At 45.0% G+C, this 17,093-nt stretch overlaps 1 protein-coding gene across 3 annotated transcripts in view; it reads left to right on the top strand.

The window, feature by feature from the left end:
* The first annotated feature begins 567 nt into the window (after window positions 1–567).
* LOC115309892 (lipid droplet-associated hydrolase) overlaps window positions 568–17,093 on the top strand; it is a 59,047-nt gene continuing 42,521 nt past the window's right edge. The window contains exon 1 of one of the 3 annotated variants that reach the window (XM_029968139.3): window positions 568–895. In XM_029968139.3, coding sequence (XP_029823999.1) covers window positions 736–895 — 160 coding nt within the window. In that variant the 5' untranslated portion in view covers window positions 568–735. The remainder of the gene's footprint in view (window positions 896–17,093) is intronic. The other 2 variants (XM_042288689.1, XM_029968141.4) reach the window with 2 other exon arrangements.

Genomic DNA, 17,093 nt, shown 5'->3' with positions numbered 1-17,093 from the left:
TATGTTGCAATTAATTAACGTTGGACCCTTTTCTTTGTTTTACTCCTACATAACTAAAACAAAAACACCACTATACCAAATGGATTCAAATATCAACGTGTTCAGCGACGTTGTGACTGTCGAACTGTCGATACTTCCTCCTTTCCACTTTGAATATATGTATGCATTTCTAATTTCGTGATAAGAAGTACAAAAAGAAAAGTAACGCGAAAAGTAATAAATTACATTCTGGTAATTTGTCAATCACTTTTCTGAAACAGAATTTGATTACTGTAATCAGTTACATTTTTCAATGAAGTATTTGTAATCCGTTACTTCTTTTTCAGCAACGCGTACAAGACTGGGGTGTGGGCCGGAAGCAGCGATCCAACCAGCGCCTTTCCGGCGACTCCTCGTCATTTTACGCGGCCAGCGTAGTACGCCATTGACGACATCGTCGAAGGACGACGATCAGCCAAAGCAGCCGAGCAACCAACCACACGCGAGAGGAAAAGCGTACATCGAATCCCTCCGAAATAGCGGTACCCCCCGGCGGACTTGCGTGCGGTCGCTCTCCCTCTCCCTTCGCGGATCGCGACGGCGTCGTCACGTGACACCGTAAGACTCGCGGCAGCGAGACGCGCCCACCGACAGAAGCTGCGCGCTTGTTGCGGCGGTGGACGCGCCCGCGGATAGCAGAACGCAGCAGCCGCATCGCGTGTGACGGCGAGCCGACGGGCGGTCGGTCGGGGAGGCATGGAGCACGGCAAAGGCGGCAAGGACAAGGGCTCCAAGCAGAGAGGTGTTCCTCTGGGTTTCGTGTACGTGCAGAAGGCTCCGACGCAGGTCATCTGCTACGGAGACAAGTGGCTCTGCGTCGAGGACCCTTCCAGACTTGTGGTGCTCGTCATACCAGGTGGGTTTTTTCTTTTTGCTTTTTCTTCTCCCGAGCCGCGTTAAATGCATAGTCACAAAGTCACGAAGGTATATACACCCCTTCCAATGGTTACAAATCCACGTTCCAGCACGCGCGTGTTCGTGGCTTCCGCGAGCGATAGTATTCGCGCCATGCGCACAAACTTTGAAGATGGTGCCTGCCAGAGGCTCAACATTGGAAAACGTTCTGTGGCATTTCCGAAGAAAGGGGGTAGTGCGCGTGCCCAGCTTCGATCGGCGCTCAAGCACGCGCTCCCGAGGGTAGTTTTGACTGCATAACCACTGAAAGTGGTTTTCGAGTGCAGCGGAAGAGCTTGAAAAGAAATTCGGCATACGTTTTTCAGAGTGTCCGCCGCCGTTTTTTCGCTAAGTAACTCGGTGAAACGTCGAAGGTAACCCTGGCCATAAGCGCCAACTACGGGGGGGCAGTGGGGCTCGTGCCCCCCCCGGACGGCTTCACGGGGGGGCAGAGCCCCCCCCGGCCCCGGCCCGGGATTTTTTTTAAAGAGCTTGGCTTGGGTCTGCGCCCATCGACAGTGGACTGTTGGCCGTCCTGACTGGCAGCTATTTCACAGGGGCCTGTTTATTCCCGCTTCTTATTTCCTTTCAGGCTTTTAAATGGTGGATCTCGGGACAGTGACAGGTCAGACATTCAGTGGAAAATTTCCCTCAGACGGAGTTAGATGCGCGGAATATGTTGTCTGAATGAACAGCTGAAGTGCCCGCTTCAGCTATGACAGGCTAAAAAAAGTCTTGAAAGCGTCGCGACATCTCTGTCGGTTTTTAGACAACAAAAATGCTTCTGAGAATAGGAAGCAACCCCGACACAATGAGTCAGTGACTGATTCTGCAGACCTGCTCGCCAAGAAAAAAATTTTAATTTCTTGCGCGTCTACAAATGAATGCCCTTTCGGCCAAGAAAATATTGTACACATTTTTGATTGGTCAGTGAAGGGCTTTACTACCAGTCTTGTCACCGAACAGCGACTCGAATACTCGTCCAGAAAACAACCTTTGGCGGAAAAATTTGTAACCCCAGCTTCGCACAAGGTATAGTGGTATCAAATGGTCTTTGCTACCGTCTGAGAATTATTTTTGGCCCTCTTAAAATTGAAGTCAGTCGTATAATTAAAGCTTCTCGTGCCACCATTACCCCACTCTCCCCTGCTGCATGTGTTAAAAAAAAATAAACAAAACATGACAATAAAATACACACCAGAAGCCAAATAACAGCATCGCAAAACACAACAAAAACAAAGGGACACTGCTTTGAAACAAAAGCCTGTGGGGAAGAGAGCGATTGGGCCTTCGGAGTCTCTACGAAGGCCAACTTTGGGGAAAGAATAATCATCATGCCCGATACGTGTTCCTTTTGTCATTTTTAAAACGTTTGTATGGACAGTGCGGCGCTAGGCGGCACAATCCGCTCCCCTTTTCCGTTTTATTCTGAATAGGCTTCACGAACATTCCCAGGGAAGGCATTAATACATATACGCCGCAAACAGTCAGTAGAATAGCAAGTACTTGATCACTTCCTTTGAGGCAAGGTCACCGGAGCTTATTACCTGTGGAAACTATTTTATATTAACTCCCTGGGTTGAGGCTTATTTGACAAAGAGACGGAAGCAACTGAAGGATCGTGATTGGAGTCCCGGAATAACGAGCGGGGCCAAGCGAAGTTCACTTGAAACTTAAAGGGACCATGAAATTACTTTTTTACTTTTTCCACATAACTTTTACAATAAACCGTCAATGTTCACTGAATGCCGAACAGGCATCCGTTTTCGTCTCGGTTTATTAACTTCTACACAAAAAATTAATGAAATATCGACTTTTTCTTGACCGCAAAACAAGCCGTGACGTACGATGTTTCCGGAACCGGAAGTTCTCTCTGCAGTAGGAGACGGGAGCGTTAGCGAGTTGGGGTGCGCCGGTGGGTTTTACTGCGCCGATGTCACCGACGTATTTTCTGAATCGGCGCCTCTCATCGCCGCATCGCAGCTGAACGAAATTCAATGAGATACGTTGCGCTACAGCGACAGCATGGGACTAGTCCCATACGCCGGTATGCCTGTTGGGAAGTGCAGATGGGAACAATTTGCCGCGGTGTTTTTCGCGGTCTCGGAGATGCAGGAGCGAGCCGACGTTAAAAAAGATACGTTTGAACTGTCAGCAAGAGCCACGTAAATACCTGTTCACACTCGGAGCGGACGCGCGCGTTTGATGAAGTGCTGTATTCGCGCTGTTGGTAAGCGCTTCGGGACCGATCTTTTACAATTGCAACTCGATACTGACGCGACACTCGGCAAAGAAAGGTTGGACCGGTATTGCACGTATACCTCCCACGAACTGTTACAGCTCGACAGTGACGTGCAGTCTGTCAGAATAAAAATGGCATACCAATAACAAAGTGTACATACCGTGCTACGAAGGTAATCCATACAGCGTTTATTTCAGCTCTATATCACACAAAACAAGGAGAGGATCGACGAGGGTCCCTTTTCGACGAGTGTTCGTCAACACTGCCTCGGAAAACAAGGGGAAGAGATTGACCTCACCTCTTAACCTAAAATTGAGGTCAGCGATCAAACTATAATACGGAAGGGTCCACAAGGGTAGCGCGGGCATATTCCATTCAGTACGCCAGCCGGTCGTACGCAGACAGTCTTGCGACGAAGCAACGCTGCGCCGAGTCGGAGTGCCTGCTAGGCCTATATTCTGAGAGTTTCGTCGGAGCGGGATTCGCGGCTGTTGTCGCTCTTCTCGGGTGTTTGTGGATCCATAGGGTGACCAGACGTCCCGTTTTGGCCGGGACAGTCCCGTTTTTGAGGTCCGCTTCTGCCGTCCCGTCTTTTTGGCCCAATAAAGTATCACGTCCCGTTTTCGCAGGAGTGCATAGTTCCGAAATTGGCGCCAAGCGAGTTGAAGCAAACCGAAACGAGTTGAACTTCCCATATTAGTGCGCAGACTTTTACGACCGAGTCTTTCAGGATAAAGTCCTTAGGAAACTTCAGTCGTTGGCAAAATACACCCACACCAACGAAGGACCCGAAGCAGGACCTTCCAAATGAGTGCATTCAACTGAACTGTGAGTGTGACTGTTCCCTAGGCCCTATAGGGCTTAGTGCAATATTGTAACGTCTTGAAATAAAAGCAGTTATTTCATTAAAGTTTTTTTTTCTCCCAATATCAATCTTTAATGCCCCCCTTCGTCACTGATGATGTCCCGTTTTCTACCTTGAGGAATATGGTCACCCTATGGATCCAGCGTTCTTGTTCGTCGTGGTTTGTTTTAAGTACATTTCTTTCTTGCTGCTTGAAGTCGGCACGCGCGAGATGAACACGTAGAAAAATAAACGTTCAGTCAGTCAGAGTTTTGAGAGGAAGGAAACCAAAGGAAATAACCGTTCTGAACTTGGCCCTGCCCTACTGCGCACGCGCAGTAGTTGCTTCGTTTACCACACGATAGATGGCGCTTGGCTCTCAGCATTATCAAATTTGGCAATTTTCGCCACACATCTCTAATTATGCTACAAAATGTGGATCTGAATATTATTTAACAAAACTTTTAGGAAACATTCGCCGGCTATTTATTGTTTACGATCGCGGTGCTGGTGAGGTGGGCTCTTACCCAATAGGCGATGTGGATTCGGCTGACGTGCACCGATTCTGCGTATGCATCGTAGTGAAAAGGCAGAGCTTTCGAAGGAAAGAAGTCGCAAAAGAGTCCAGTTTTCTTTTAAAAGTTCTATAGCAAATAATTTTTTTTGGCTCCCTAGTCTTGTGTTTTTGTGTTCCTTTTCACACCTTTTACGACGTGCGGTGGATGAAATTAGATTTTAAAATCATTTCATGGTCCCTTTAAACCGTGAGCCGACACGAACACCGCAAATGGAAACCTAAACTCAGAACCCATTGACATTCTTGAAACGTAAGCCGTTCTCATAGGAAGTCGACTCGCCCAGTTCCGACTCGGCTAAGAACGTGACAGTTCGTCCGGTATCCTGTGTAAAAATTAAGACGAATGGCTCTCCGATGGGTCCCTGCGTTGAAAAGCGAAGTCCAGCTCGTCAAAAAGTGATTACACGAGGCGGCGCACCGAAAGGAACGAGCATCCCGGACAGCAAGGTCGCCGCGTGGGGAGCGTGCCTCCAGGCGGAGAGTGCGCGTAGACAAGCCCTGCCGACGGCAACTTGTGTCTGCTAGGGATCAAAGGATTAACACTTTTGGTGCGCCTGCGTATCCACTCGGGGAGTTTGGTACTATATGGGCATCTCAAAATACACTTTACACACAAAATGGCCCGCAAAATTTAGATCCTTGGTGCAACAAGTAGGAATATTCCTGAAATACGTGTTTTACTGGTCACATTTATGCAACAAAATTTTAGACCCGAACTACCCCTGCAGAAAAAAAAAGATTCGCTTTTTTGTACTGGTAGTTTAGTCTTGCAATATGTTTGCATAAATGTGGCCAGTAAAACACGTATTCAGAGAAATTTCTACTGGATGCGTCAAACCGCTGAAGTTTCCGGGTCATTCTTTTGCGGAGCGTCTTATTTGGGGACACCAGGTAGTTAGCTGTCACAATGCCCGTGTCCGTTGGTTTATGTCCTTGTCCCTTTTTCTCCAGTCTCGGGTTTACCAAAATGCTCTGTAAAGGCTCCGACTGCTGCAGGTGACCCTTATGGGGAGAACCCACGGAACAAATAAAACAAGGACCTTCTCCTCCTCTCCCCCCCCCCCCCCCCCCCCCCGCAGCCTCCCCCCCCCCCCCCCTTTTTTTTTTTTGAGCCACATTCCGGGTCTGCCCCCCCCCGGGAAAATGGGAACTCTACGCCGCTGACCCTGGCTTCCGGGAGCTTTCTTTCCAAAGTGTAGTCGTCAAGACGCCCTGAAACCAAGGAAGCACCTCTCTCCGAATGTTTGACTGAAGAACAAATAAGAAGGCCGCGCATGCTTATGACTTTATGTGCACACTCTCAAAATTTAGAAGATAATTTGGTGTACCCATATGCACACGTTGGCTCATTCTTAAGCTACCCTTCATATTCACCAACGCGCTTTAATATAATAACTGGACGACTTGTGACATTATTTCAAAATATGAGCTTGTGACCCCCAACCTCGTCTCAAACCAGTTTAAAATGTTAAAACTGTAACCCCCCACTTTGTTTGTACATTTGATTTAGCTAATCCAAGCATGGGGGGTCGTCAGTACGCGACAGATTCAGCAGCACGAGCCGTCCCAATTAAGAGTAAGACTTCTTTTTGTCGTCGGAAAGTTATAACCACGAATGGGACACCTCCAAGCAAAAGTATTTCACTATCGAAACTAGGGATGCCGCGAACTTTTTTCGAATCGAAGTTTCGATGATCGAATCAAGCGGTTCGAAAGGTTCGAAAGATTTCGATTTTTCGAATTGTCTATATCGTAAAATTCGACGGAGGTCGAATTTTCGAACTTGTTAAGCTAAGAAGTTCGACGCTTTTCGAACCGTCGAACTTATTACGCTAAAATATTCGATATTTTTCGAACTTTCGAACTTATTGCGCTGCAAGGTTCGATGCTTGTCGAACTTTCGAACTTGACTGACCAAAAGATTCGATGAATTTCGAACTTTCGAACTTATTTATCAAGAGAATTCGAAAAGTTTCGAACTTTCGGATTCTGAAAAGTCAGAAGTTCGACGAACTTCGAACTTTTAGGGTAAAAGTTCGACGTTCGTCGAACTTCGAAAGACCGGCGGACGGTTTCATTCGATTTCAAGTAGTGGGGTACATTCGTAATTTTTTTTTTTTTCTCGAACTTTTACACGCGGTGCTGCGTTCCTTACGAAAGACAATGTCGTTTATTTCAATGTTCTGGCATGCTTAGGTTTAAAGAAATAAATCCCCGAAGGGGCGAGGAAGGACGACGGGTTTTTGACGATTATCGTTTGTGCCAGATTTGAAGCACGCTGCAGCCGGAGCTATTTATGGAAGATATGTTATACTTTTTTTAAGAATGATCTATGTATAGCCTAGGTAAGTGCCTTCTTAAGATGTGATTATTGTTATTCAACGTGAGAGTTTCGAAGAAATGTCCAAACATGTATCTGCATGCAATTATAACCTAAACTTGATATTTATTTTCGTCTAAGTTGTTTGAGGTATCGCATTTAAATTAACACCACAGACAGTACATATCATTGCCATCTGCAGAATACGAAATAATATATTTATTGTTTTTTCGCGTTAAGGAATAAATTAACTCATGGGAGAAGATTTCTAATAGTGTTCAAGTTCAGCACGTCATTAAAAGAAAACTTTTTTTTTTTTTTCGCTTCACGTTCCTGGGACGTGTTTCTTTTAGCCTGTACACATTTTGGTAAAAGAAACTTGTTTCGAAGTTCTGAACCTCTGAATATGCAAGAATAGAACACTTCCGACGAATTCTTGATAGTTTTTTTTTTTTTTCTCCTGTTTTTTATTCCCGCATTTATTATTATTATTTTTTTTTTTTTTTTGTTACTATCGGCACAGGTGTTTAGCGTTTAGGTCGAAAAGACAGCTTTGAACTTCTGAACCACTAAGCATGTGACGAGCAGTGCCTGCTGACAACGAGTTTCTAACAATGACCATCTACGCAACCTTTTATGCAGTGAAGAGCGACAGTAGCTATACATATGCATAAATAATTTCAGATTAAAATAAGCTCGACCACGCCCTCTTTCCCCGTATTGTTTTCTTTAACAGTTCGAAATACCTGCAAGGGGGAAAAAAAGGCTGAAGCCCCCCCCCCCCTCCCCGCTACCCTCTTTCCCCCCGTTTTTCCTCTTCCGACGCCACTTGTATGGTAGAACGCTCCTCGACCTCGAGTTGTGTCGGCTTTTGTGCTTTTTGCGAGGCGATTCCTCCGTCCCAGAAAATAAACCTCCAGGACAATTATAAACTTCACCGGATCGGATTACTACCAGCGTGCAAGGGGTGGCGAGGTAGTTTGCCAGGTCGCTTCAAGGTTTTTCTGAGCCTCAACCTCCTGCTCGCCCCTGGCCGTTTCGAACTGGATGAGTCTCGTAAAACAGTGTGTTCGTGCAATCACTACTGCGTGATGCAGGTTAAAGACCCCCCCCCCCCCCCCCCCCCCCGGGGCTGGCGGTCACAATTCTGCACTGGCAAATATTCTAGCACGTCCGGGACACTCGTCGCCTCATTTAATCGCCTGACCAACTTCGCAGAATCTAGATATCACACCCTACCTTTTCTAAACTTGATTTCGTGAAAACCAGTGAGTCGTGAAAACGTTATTTGAAACTGAAACTGTGGAAAAATTTGAAAATCGGACTTCGAACTTTGAAAACTTGGATTAGAAAGAAATTCAAAATCTTCGAAGTTTCTCTTTTCTTTTTTTTTAATTTAGCGTTAAAAGAGAATCGAAACCTTCGAACTTTTCGAACTTTATGCAAAAAGAAATTCGAAATCTTCGAATTGTTCGAACTTCATGTCTATAAAAATTCGAAGCGTTCGAAGTTTTCGAATTTTTTTTACAAAGAATTTCGAGATCTTCGAATTTATCGAACCTGAAGTAAAAAAATATTCGAAATATTCGAATTCGAAATTTTGGAAACCGTGAAAGCTTCGAAATTTTCGAATTCGAAACTCCGCTGTGGTCAAAAGTTGCGAATTTTTCGAATTCGAACCTGGGTCGGTACGAAAATATCGAAATTTTTCGAAATCGAACCTCAGTTCGCTTCGCAAATATCGAAACCTTTCGAAATCGAACCTAGGGTGGTTCGCGACATCCCTAATCGAAACCAATATCGTTTTGACTTCGGCAAGCGCAAAACATGAAACCAGCTCCGAGTAGCAGGACAACTCGTTACACTCAGAAATATCTTGAATAAAGAGAAGGAAAATCGTTTAGAGGTACCGTCTCGTGCGGCAAAGCGCCAATACATCGAATCGGTCGCTGGAAGGTCGCGAATGGAGGATTACCGCGTACTGCGGGGAAGCATAGCACAAACCAGGACATGGCGTTTCCTTTATTTACTTCTTGAAGGTATTGGCGAACAACAAATTTTGGCCGTCACGCTCCTGCTCAGATTGAAGAACTACCGGGCACACTAGTAGTTTATATCATTATCTTTTAGTTCTAAAAAAAAAATGTATGAAACCCCGTGATTACATTAACCGTGTCATGTTATGTAGTCTCCGACAATATGAAAAATGCATTCGCTTAGAGCCTTAGACAGTTGATGCGGTTGTTCTCGAAAGACTTTGGCCAAAGGCACTTTATTTTCAGGGAAAAAAAAATAGAACAAATATTTCTTTATTTCCTCAAGTGAATTCAATGCTAGTATGGCCAAATTGAGAGTCTAGCATGGCCGCCTCAAACTGTCTCGTCTCTTTCATATTGCTAAAACTGTACGTGTTTGGTAGCCTATAATTAGTGATTCAAGATATCCGTTAAGCCAAACTCACCAGCTCCATAAAACGCAAGGTCAGCTTCGTTTTTTTATATATATTTTTTTATGTAAAGTTATTTTAAATTAACAAACACAAGAGCGTGTTAGTTGGTTTAACATTCTTGAGATATATATATATATATTTTTTTTTATACTGCCAGTCATCGACTGGCCAAGGCAGGAATTACAAAGCAGATATTTATTAAACCATCAAATTTAACGCAATGTTTTCTACAAACAATATGTACTTTCACTATTGCAACCGTTTCAGGCAGGCTATTCTAATCATCTATAGATCTTACAAAAAACGAGAATTTAAAGACTTCCGCGAAGTGTATGTGAGGATCAACATGCCAGGTTTGTTTATTTTTATTAATGCTGGGTATTGAAATTTTTGTATACTTCTCTTTGTTAATTTTATGTAAATCGTTAATAACTGAAATTAATAATTTTGGTCATTTATTATCATGTACGTTTGTATTGTAAAAAACACAGCTCTATTTCGCAATTCAGTGGTGGATGCAGTCGATCTGCATGCAGCATACGTAATTAAGCGCCTTGTTTTGTATACTCTGAAGTCTTTTTTTATATATATATTTTGTTGCGTCTGGGTTCCCACAATGGGCTGGCATGCCTGGCGACATACGAACGTACGTGGCCGCATGCTGCGAGTCTCTCGTGTCTTGTGGCGTCCGTCCCGACCACGGGGGTCACGACTCCATCTCGAGACAGCAATGAACAGTTCGATGCCCGTGCCTCCGAGGGTGTCGGATGCCCGGCCGACGCGAGCGGCGCGGTCAGGGTCGGACGGATGTCTCCGAAATTGCGTTCGGCACCGGATGACACCGTTGCAGCGCGAATGAATACGGTCGGGTCGAGTGGCTCGGTGGAACGCACGCTGAGGACGATCGGAAACACGTGCCACCATCGGCATTTTTTGGTACTGTATATATAGGCCGGTTCACACATACACAGCGCAGCGCCGAATCCGCGCTGGAAAACAGCGCTGATGCAACTCTGATTTGCGCGTGACTTATCGCCGATGTGATTGCACATTGGTGCGCGTGACACATCGCTCACGTGCTGTTCCGCAGTGGTGAGCGTCGATACGGCGCCGTTCCATCGCCGCTAAACCGACAACTCGGCAAAGCATCGTGGAGGGCGGCATCGACGTATTTTCCAGCGCTATACGTGTGAACAGGCCTTCATTGTGTTGTGTTTGTTTATACAGCGGAAAGTTAGTCAGCCCCAGTGGGCTGACTAACTAACAGATGGAAATCATAAGAGGACGCCACCGAAACATCTCGGCGCTAATAACTCGTTGAGCCACCGATGCTCCTTTTAGTATACTGCGAGCGAACACTGCGGAAGCCTGTTTGAAACGGTGACGGCCATGTCAATCTATACATTGCTCACCCCCCGAGCCTTGTACACATTAGTCACACACACAGACAAAAATAGAAGAAAGAAACGAGTGTATTACAATTACATTTACTTTCGGTTACAAACGTATCCAATTATATTACTCGATTACTCGAGAAACGTAATTGGCCTTTACTTGAAAAAGTTCTTCGATTACTCGAGGTTTTTCTTACTGTCCATTATTGGATTGAAATCAGCCGATTCTAAACTACTTGTATTCTTAATCCAGCCATTTCGGTAAACCATCCTCCTCTCGAAGACTTGGTTCGAAGATTCCGTGCTAGGAAAGTTGTGCAAAGGGCGCCATTAGAAAAAGGAGAGAAAAGTGGAAACGGTTACGGGTTATTTTATGTATTTTCAAAAGTAATATAGATTATCGTTTTGATTACTTCCTAATAAATGTAATAGAGCGATTACAAAATTACTCTAAGAAGTAATTGATTATGATTCATCACACGTCTTCGGTGTTCCTTGATGCTCTAATATTTTGACTAGTGATAGGGCGAAACTTTCTCCCATACAGGCTTCGGAAAGTTTCGGAAGAACGGCCGAACCTCGGTATGCTTCGGATATGTTCGGATAGTTTTGGAGACTGGCCAGAGCGGCCAAACCACACTATTGAGCGTCGCAACTTTTTTTAACAAAACAATCTTATAAACCACCCTCAATAATTAAAGGTTTTTAAATATAAATACTTAACAAAATAGGCTTGTTCAGATAAAGTCTGAGATACGGAGAAATAAAATAACGGACAACGTGACACAAAATGTTGAGGTTTTGTGTCGGCCAAAATGGTATGGTTTCGACTTCACAACTTCCATAGTCACGTCGTCATGTGACAAAAAACAAGGCGGGCAGGTGGGTGAAATTGATTATCACAAATCGCAACGCTCGCGCATACGGCGCCCGTCACACGTCTTCTTCTAGTCACCACAACCGGGGGGATGACTACTCCCGTACGCCATTTTGGGAATATTCGCGGTGAGAAGATCGCTAGGGGCGCTTCTGTGTTCCTCACTATGGTCAGTGCACGCGCTACCCACGCTAGTTTTACTTTTCATGGTGCATAGAAGCTTGGCACTGCCCGTGCTTGCACCAACAGTGGAATTTCAAGTATCCTTACTCGGGCTGTGGAAACATTCCACCGGGTGGCGACACCCAAACTTTTCGCCGCGAATAGGATTTCTATGCGATTTCTCAGGAATAAAGAAACGAAAAAAGCAACGCCATTTTGTGCTGTCGTGAATTCCGCTGTTTCTAGCGGGCAACAAGCACCGCCTATTGGCCAAACTCAGTATAAACTGCTCTGTTTCTGTACAGCCTTGCACGCTACCCAGGATAACATTTTAGTCTTGCAAATAATAATAATCAATCAATCAATCGATCAATTAATCAGTCTTTTCTGTACAGTGCCCAGCCACAACCCTGAAGTCTTGGTGTTGGTACGCTGGTGGACAAAAAAAAACAGATTATACACAAAAATACAAAAAAAAATAATACACTTGACACTATATGGCTCAGCAATTGAGATATAATGCGTTTCGTGAGAATCCCTTGAAAAGTGGCTTAACTATAGCAGTCTTTAAATTGTCTGGAATAGTCGATTTATCCAAGAAGCCATTTAACATAAACAGTAAAATATTAGCAAGAACATTAAAGTTCCTTCGGCGCGTAAATGCGGACACTCCGTCAATGCTGGGTGGTTTACTTTGTCCAAAGCTAAATATTATCCTTGCAAGCTCAGATCTTTCTTAAAGTAGGTAAAAACGCTGAGGCTGCTAATGTTTCTTTAAGCGTGCAGCCGCCATCTTACACCGAAGATGAGCTTTCCGAAGCCCGTGCCAAGTAACGACCAAACTCATCGGCCACTGCAGTGGGATTCCCAGCAAAATGATTCATGATTGTGAAACAGTTATCTTTTTACTCGAAGATGATTTATCAAAGACCATGTGTTTGCCGCGTTTCTCGCCAATTGATTGAACTGTTGTAAAAAGTATCGTCGTTTCGTGATACAGATAAGAGCGACAACTCTATTTCTTTCAACTCTATAATCTGAAGCTAAGGCCTGGTTTTTTGGAGTACGTTTGTGGCGCGTCCACAGCCAGTCTCGATATGCCATGGCGCGAATAACGCCCGAATTTAACCAGCTGTAATTTTTTCTGCGTTTGTTTATAATATTTCGCTGACTGAGATTTTCAAAGATTTCTAACTTTTCACAAACCTTACCGCACACTTTATCAGGAGGATTTCACTGAATAAGTGTTGGCCAATCAAAACCAGTGATTCGATAATCGAACTTGCGATGATTCAGCATCACAACTTAGATTTTATTGCTTTTTCCCTCGCTGTATGAAGGTCGTGAAGGAAAAGGAGATGAAGTGGTTGAAAAACGATAGGCCACAAAATAGTGATCCGCTAATCGTTGAATGATAACGCAGGAACTAAGCAGAAAAAAACTATTAGGTGCACGCACTGGAACAGTCGAAATACGATTTTCCATCTGGTTATTTACCAACTCTTCCCGAGTAGGAGCACGTATCGTACATTCCAACCCTTATGCATATAGAACCGACAAGTAATGCGACATAGCTACTTTACTAGAACATAAGACGTTTATGTCCAGGTCTCCTACCAGACAAATCTGATCTGCCGACCCCCACAGCTGCAACATGTCATCAAGTTCCAGCATAAAACGAGAAACACTATAGGAAGGCGGGCGATACAAAGCAATCACAACGAGAACGAAATTTCCAAGATTCGCTTTAATGGCTAGGCATTCTGCATGCGCGAATAAAATGTCGAGGGGTGACACGGCATAAATATCCTTTACAAAAATGGCCACGCCCCCGCCAGGACGCGTGGTCGCGTTAATCGCGATCCAAACCATTGCGTGTTTCTGCGCGAGGAGGTCGTGCGCTTCCCCGAAATTGCGTATTTCGTGACGTTTTTTTGCTGTTTCCGGTGCGCTTTCTGAGTCACAAGCATGCGCGTTGATTAGGACGGTGCGCTTTCGGCCGAACGGAGAGCGTCTGCGCCAGACGGCGAACAAACGCGGAGCCGGAACTACTGCCCTACTACGTCACAGCGCGTCTTCTTGCGCGTTCAGAAAAGCCTGATATCATCCAACTTTCTTATGCGCGTCCGGAAGGCGCAAGGAATCAGCTCGACGTAACAAAGTACGCAAGTTCTGGGAAGCGCACAGCCTATGCGGGCACAAAAACGCGTTCGTTTGGATCGCGCTCTACAAAGTATGGACATCGACCTTGCAAAGTAAATACATCTAAACATTCGTCCGTAACATTAATTTCCGTGACAGCAAAAATATCAACAAAGGCTGCCAATGCATCCGCCAAAATTTTGAATTCTTCCCAATACTTCCGGAGGCTACTTATGTTCAGATTTGACAGTGTAAAGTCATGCTCTGTATTTGAACCAAACTTATCTTTAAAAAAAAACAAAAAAAAACGAAGTCTGGAAATTTTGAAAAGTTGGAAGGCGAGCTATTCATACAACCTTATCGATATCGATATTATTATTATTATATTATTAATATTATTATTATTACATGATTCTAGTATTTCGCGAGTGTGGTGAACACAAACATGATCTGCAGTGTAAAGGAAGTTGACCCCACAGTGGGCCACAGTGGGCCATAGAGGCCCATTCTGGCATTTGATTTCTTCATGCGAACGAGGCTTATATTTTTTTTAATCAGGTGAATTATACGCTTCATAGCTTAATTGAAATAATGCACCACCATGTCACACCCCTGTTATTTACATCACAGTCCGTTAAGAAACACATTTACACGGTCGTTTCAAATTTGAAAGGATCAGGCCGCCACCAGGGTAACAATGCACACGACAATGACATGAGGCATTGATTTGAGGCCGAGGTCGGATGTAAGCATTTTTCCGGCTATACAATTATGTTAAAAATACGGATACCCGATGGAAAATCACAATACCAGCAACAAAAAACTCTTATATAAATAAATTGACAAGCTGATGTGACGATTGGCAAATGGAAATAAACAGGAGCAAAGCTGTTAGATTATCAACACAGGAAAAAAAAAAAGCACACTTCATCTGTTGCGTTGAGGTTTTATGACTATAAAATGCGTCTAGTATAAATATTTGGCTTTTCATTCGAAATTGAATCTAATAAATGAACGCACATGGGAAAAATGTTTGCCATAAGGCGGAAGAAAAAAGAGTTATGACCACTCGGACGGAATGTAAAGTTGCCTGGTTCGAAGGTATAGTTAAAAACATTTTAACATTTAAGTCACGGTTATTACAAACAATGGAGGCTGGACGCCCAGTTTGAGAGCCATTCACGCAACATAACACGTGCAAACCAGAAAGCAACCACTGTAAAGCTCTTCGATATATGGCAACGTGCGCGATCGAAAGCCTCGCTGTGGTCGGCCTGCCACGATTGGCAGAATGCTGACTATGACGTCAGCAAAGGATTTCTCATCGACGGAAATAAGAGGAATGTAAGAGCTTTAATTTTGACGGTGTTGGCAGTGTTGCTTGGAGAGCGCAAGGATTTTACGCTTCCACCATGCTTTTTACAAGCACCATCGAACTTGTTGTTCGCAAGGTAATGACGTCACGAGAGCGCATCATAGGAGGGCGCCACCAGCACATCCTGCCGCTAATAAATCAACAGATTGCGTCTCCCAGCTGAAATCCGCTGGAAACATTCTTTCCTAGTACTGTATTCATCTACTAGAATGATGCTGCACGGACGAAGTCATCTTTGCACCCTAACACGGGGGCATTATCTTATTTCTCTACTTAAATGTGTTGATTATCGTAACTCCGATAATGCGTGTAGAACTAATCCCAACTAATACACGTTTGCAGATAATCTTTTAAGTTTTTGTTAGCGTTTATACCTTCAATGACGAGCTTAACTCCCTCCCCCACCCCCTCCCCGAAACAAAGTCCTGGCTACATCACTGGTGGTGGCGCTAAAGCGAAATAAACGTTACAATATTGGCGACTCCAGCGAAATCGTCGCCGCGTAGCGGCAACGCCGAGAAGCTCAGGAGAGGAGGTCGTTTCCACTTTGTCGCCTGCTATCGCTGCTTGGTTCTCGTAGACAGCATAGAAACAAACATCGTTTCGAGTAATCATTTTTATGCTTCCACCGTGTCATTTCTACGCACTGACTATAAGAAGGTTTCTACAGTCGAAACATCGGTTTGCTTTCATATGTAACACCGATTTTGTGCTGCAGTGCAAGAAATTTATGGTGGTCCGCGTGCTGAACGACGAAAACGGCTTCCTTTCGTCCGCCATTATGCCTGAACAGCACGCCCCCTGTCGTTCGCTGGAGTCGCGAATGGTCTCTGAGAAGGTTAAGGATGGGAGGGTGTCTCTTTCGGACGCCCAGCCTTCCGCCGTGCCTAGCCTTCCGCTGTGTTCTGCCTTCCAGCGTGCTTTGGTTGTGCGCGCAAGCTCGAAGATCACGAGACGCCCAAGCGTTATTGAAGGTAATAATTAGTCTCGCTCTAAGGGTGGGACACGTGAAACTCTTCTCTGCCATTCTCATTCTGTCAGGGATTGCAAAGTTCGACCGCAGCCGAAGTGACGACCAAGCACCGCCAAAAGTGCATCGTCACTGAAGTCGTATTCTCCGCGCGCAACTGGCTCAACCGATCGGGCACAGTGATGTCGGAACAGCACGGGCATAAGCGAGCGAAGCCTCGCGAATCAGTCGGTCAGTTGCAGTTTCCGGGGAGTGTTTTCGAAACTGTCAATCCTCGGCGGCAGCCGTCGGGCAGCTTCCGGACAAGGTTTCCGCCGTTCCTCTGTACGCAAAAACGCATTGTCGCGGAAGGATGGGATCTGGTAACCAGGGTGAGTCCTTACGAGTTGAGAAAACGCATCCGAGAAACCTGCACGTTGGAGGGTGTGAAGGTCGCTACATATACGCTGAATTTCGGTGTTATGAGGTCAGTTGACGGCCCTCTCTGGGTCAAAGATTTGCTCAAAATACGCTTAATCATTCTAGAGCCAAGTTTACGAGCGCAGGTACAGCGGAATTGGTGTGTGTGTGTGTGTGTGTGTTTGTGTGCGTGTGCGCCTGTGTCTGTGCGCGCGTGTGTACGTGTGTGTGTGTGTGCGCGCGCGCGCGTGTATGTGCGTGTGTGTTTGTTTCTGTGTGTTTATAGAGCCGGAAGTTAGTCTCCTTAGGCAGCAGACTGAACCTTCTCTGGTGTAGGAATACGTGGCATAGCGATCATTTTTCTCCGTTTGTAATCCCGAATTTTGGAACTCTGAGATATGTTCACGTG

Source organism: Ixodes scapularis, unplaced genomic scaffold (genome assembly GCF_016920785.2).
Source record: "Ixodes scapularis isolate PalLabHiFi unplaced genomic scaffold, ASM1692078v2 PGA_scaffold0__279_contigs__length_252992795, whole genome shotgun sequence".
NCBI lineage: Eukaryota > Metazoa > Arthropoda > Arachnida > Ixodida > Ixodidae > Ixodes > Ixodes scapularis.
Note: the sequence above shows the minus strand (reverse complement) of the source record. Positions and strands in the feature narration are given on the sequence as shown.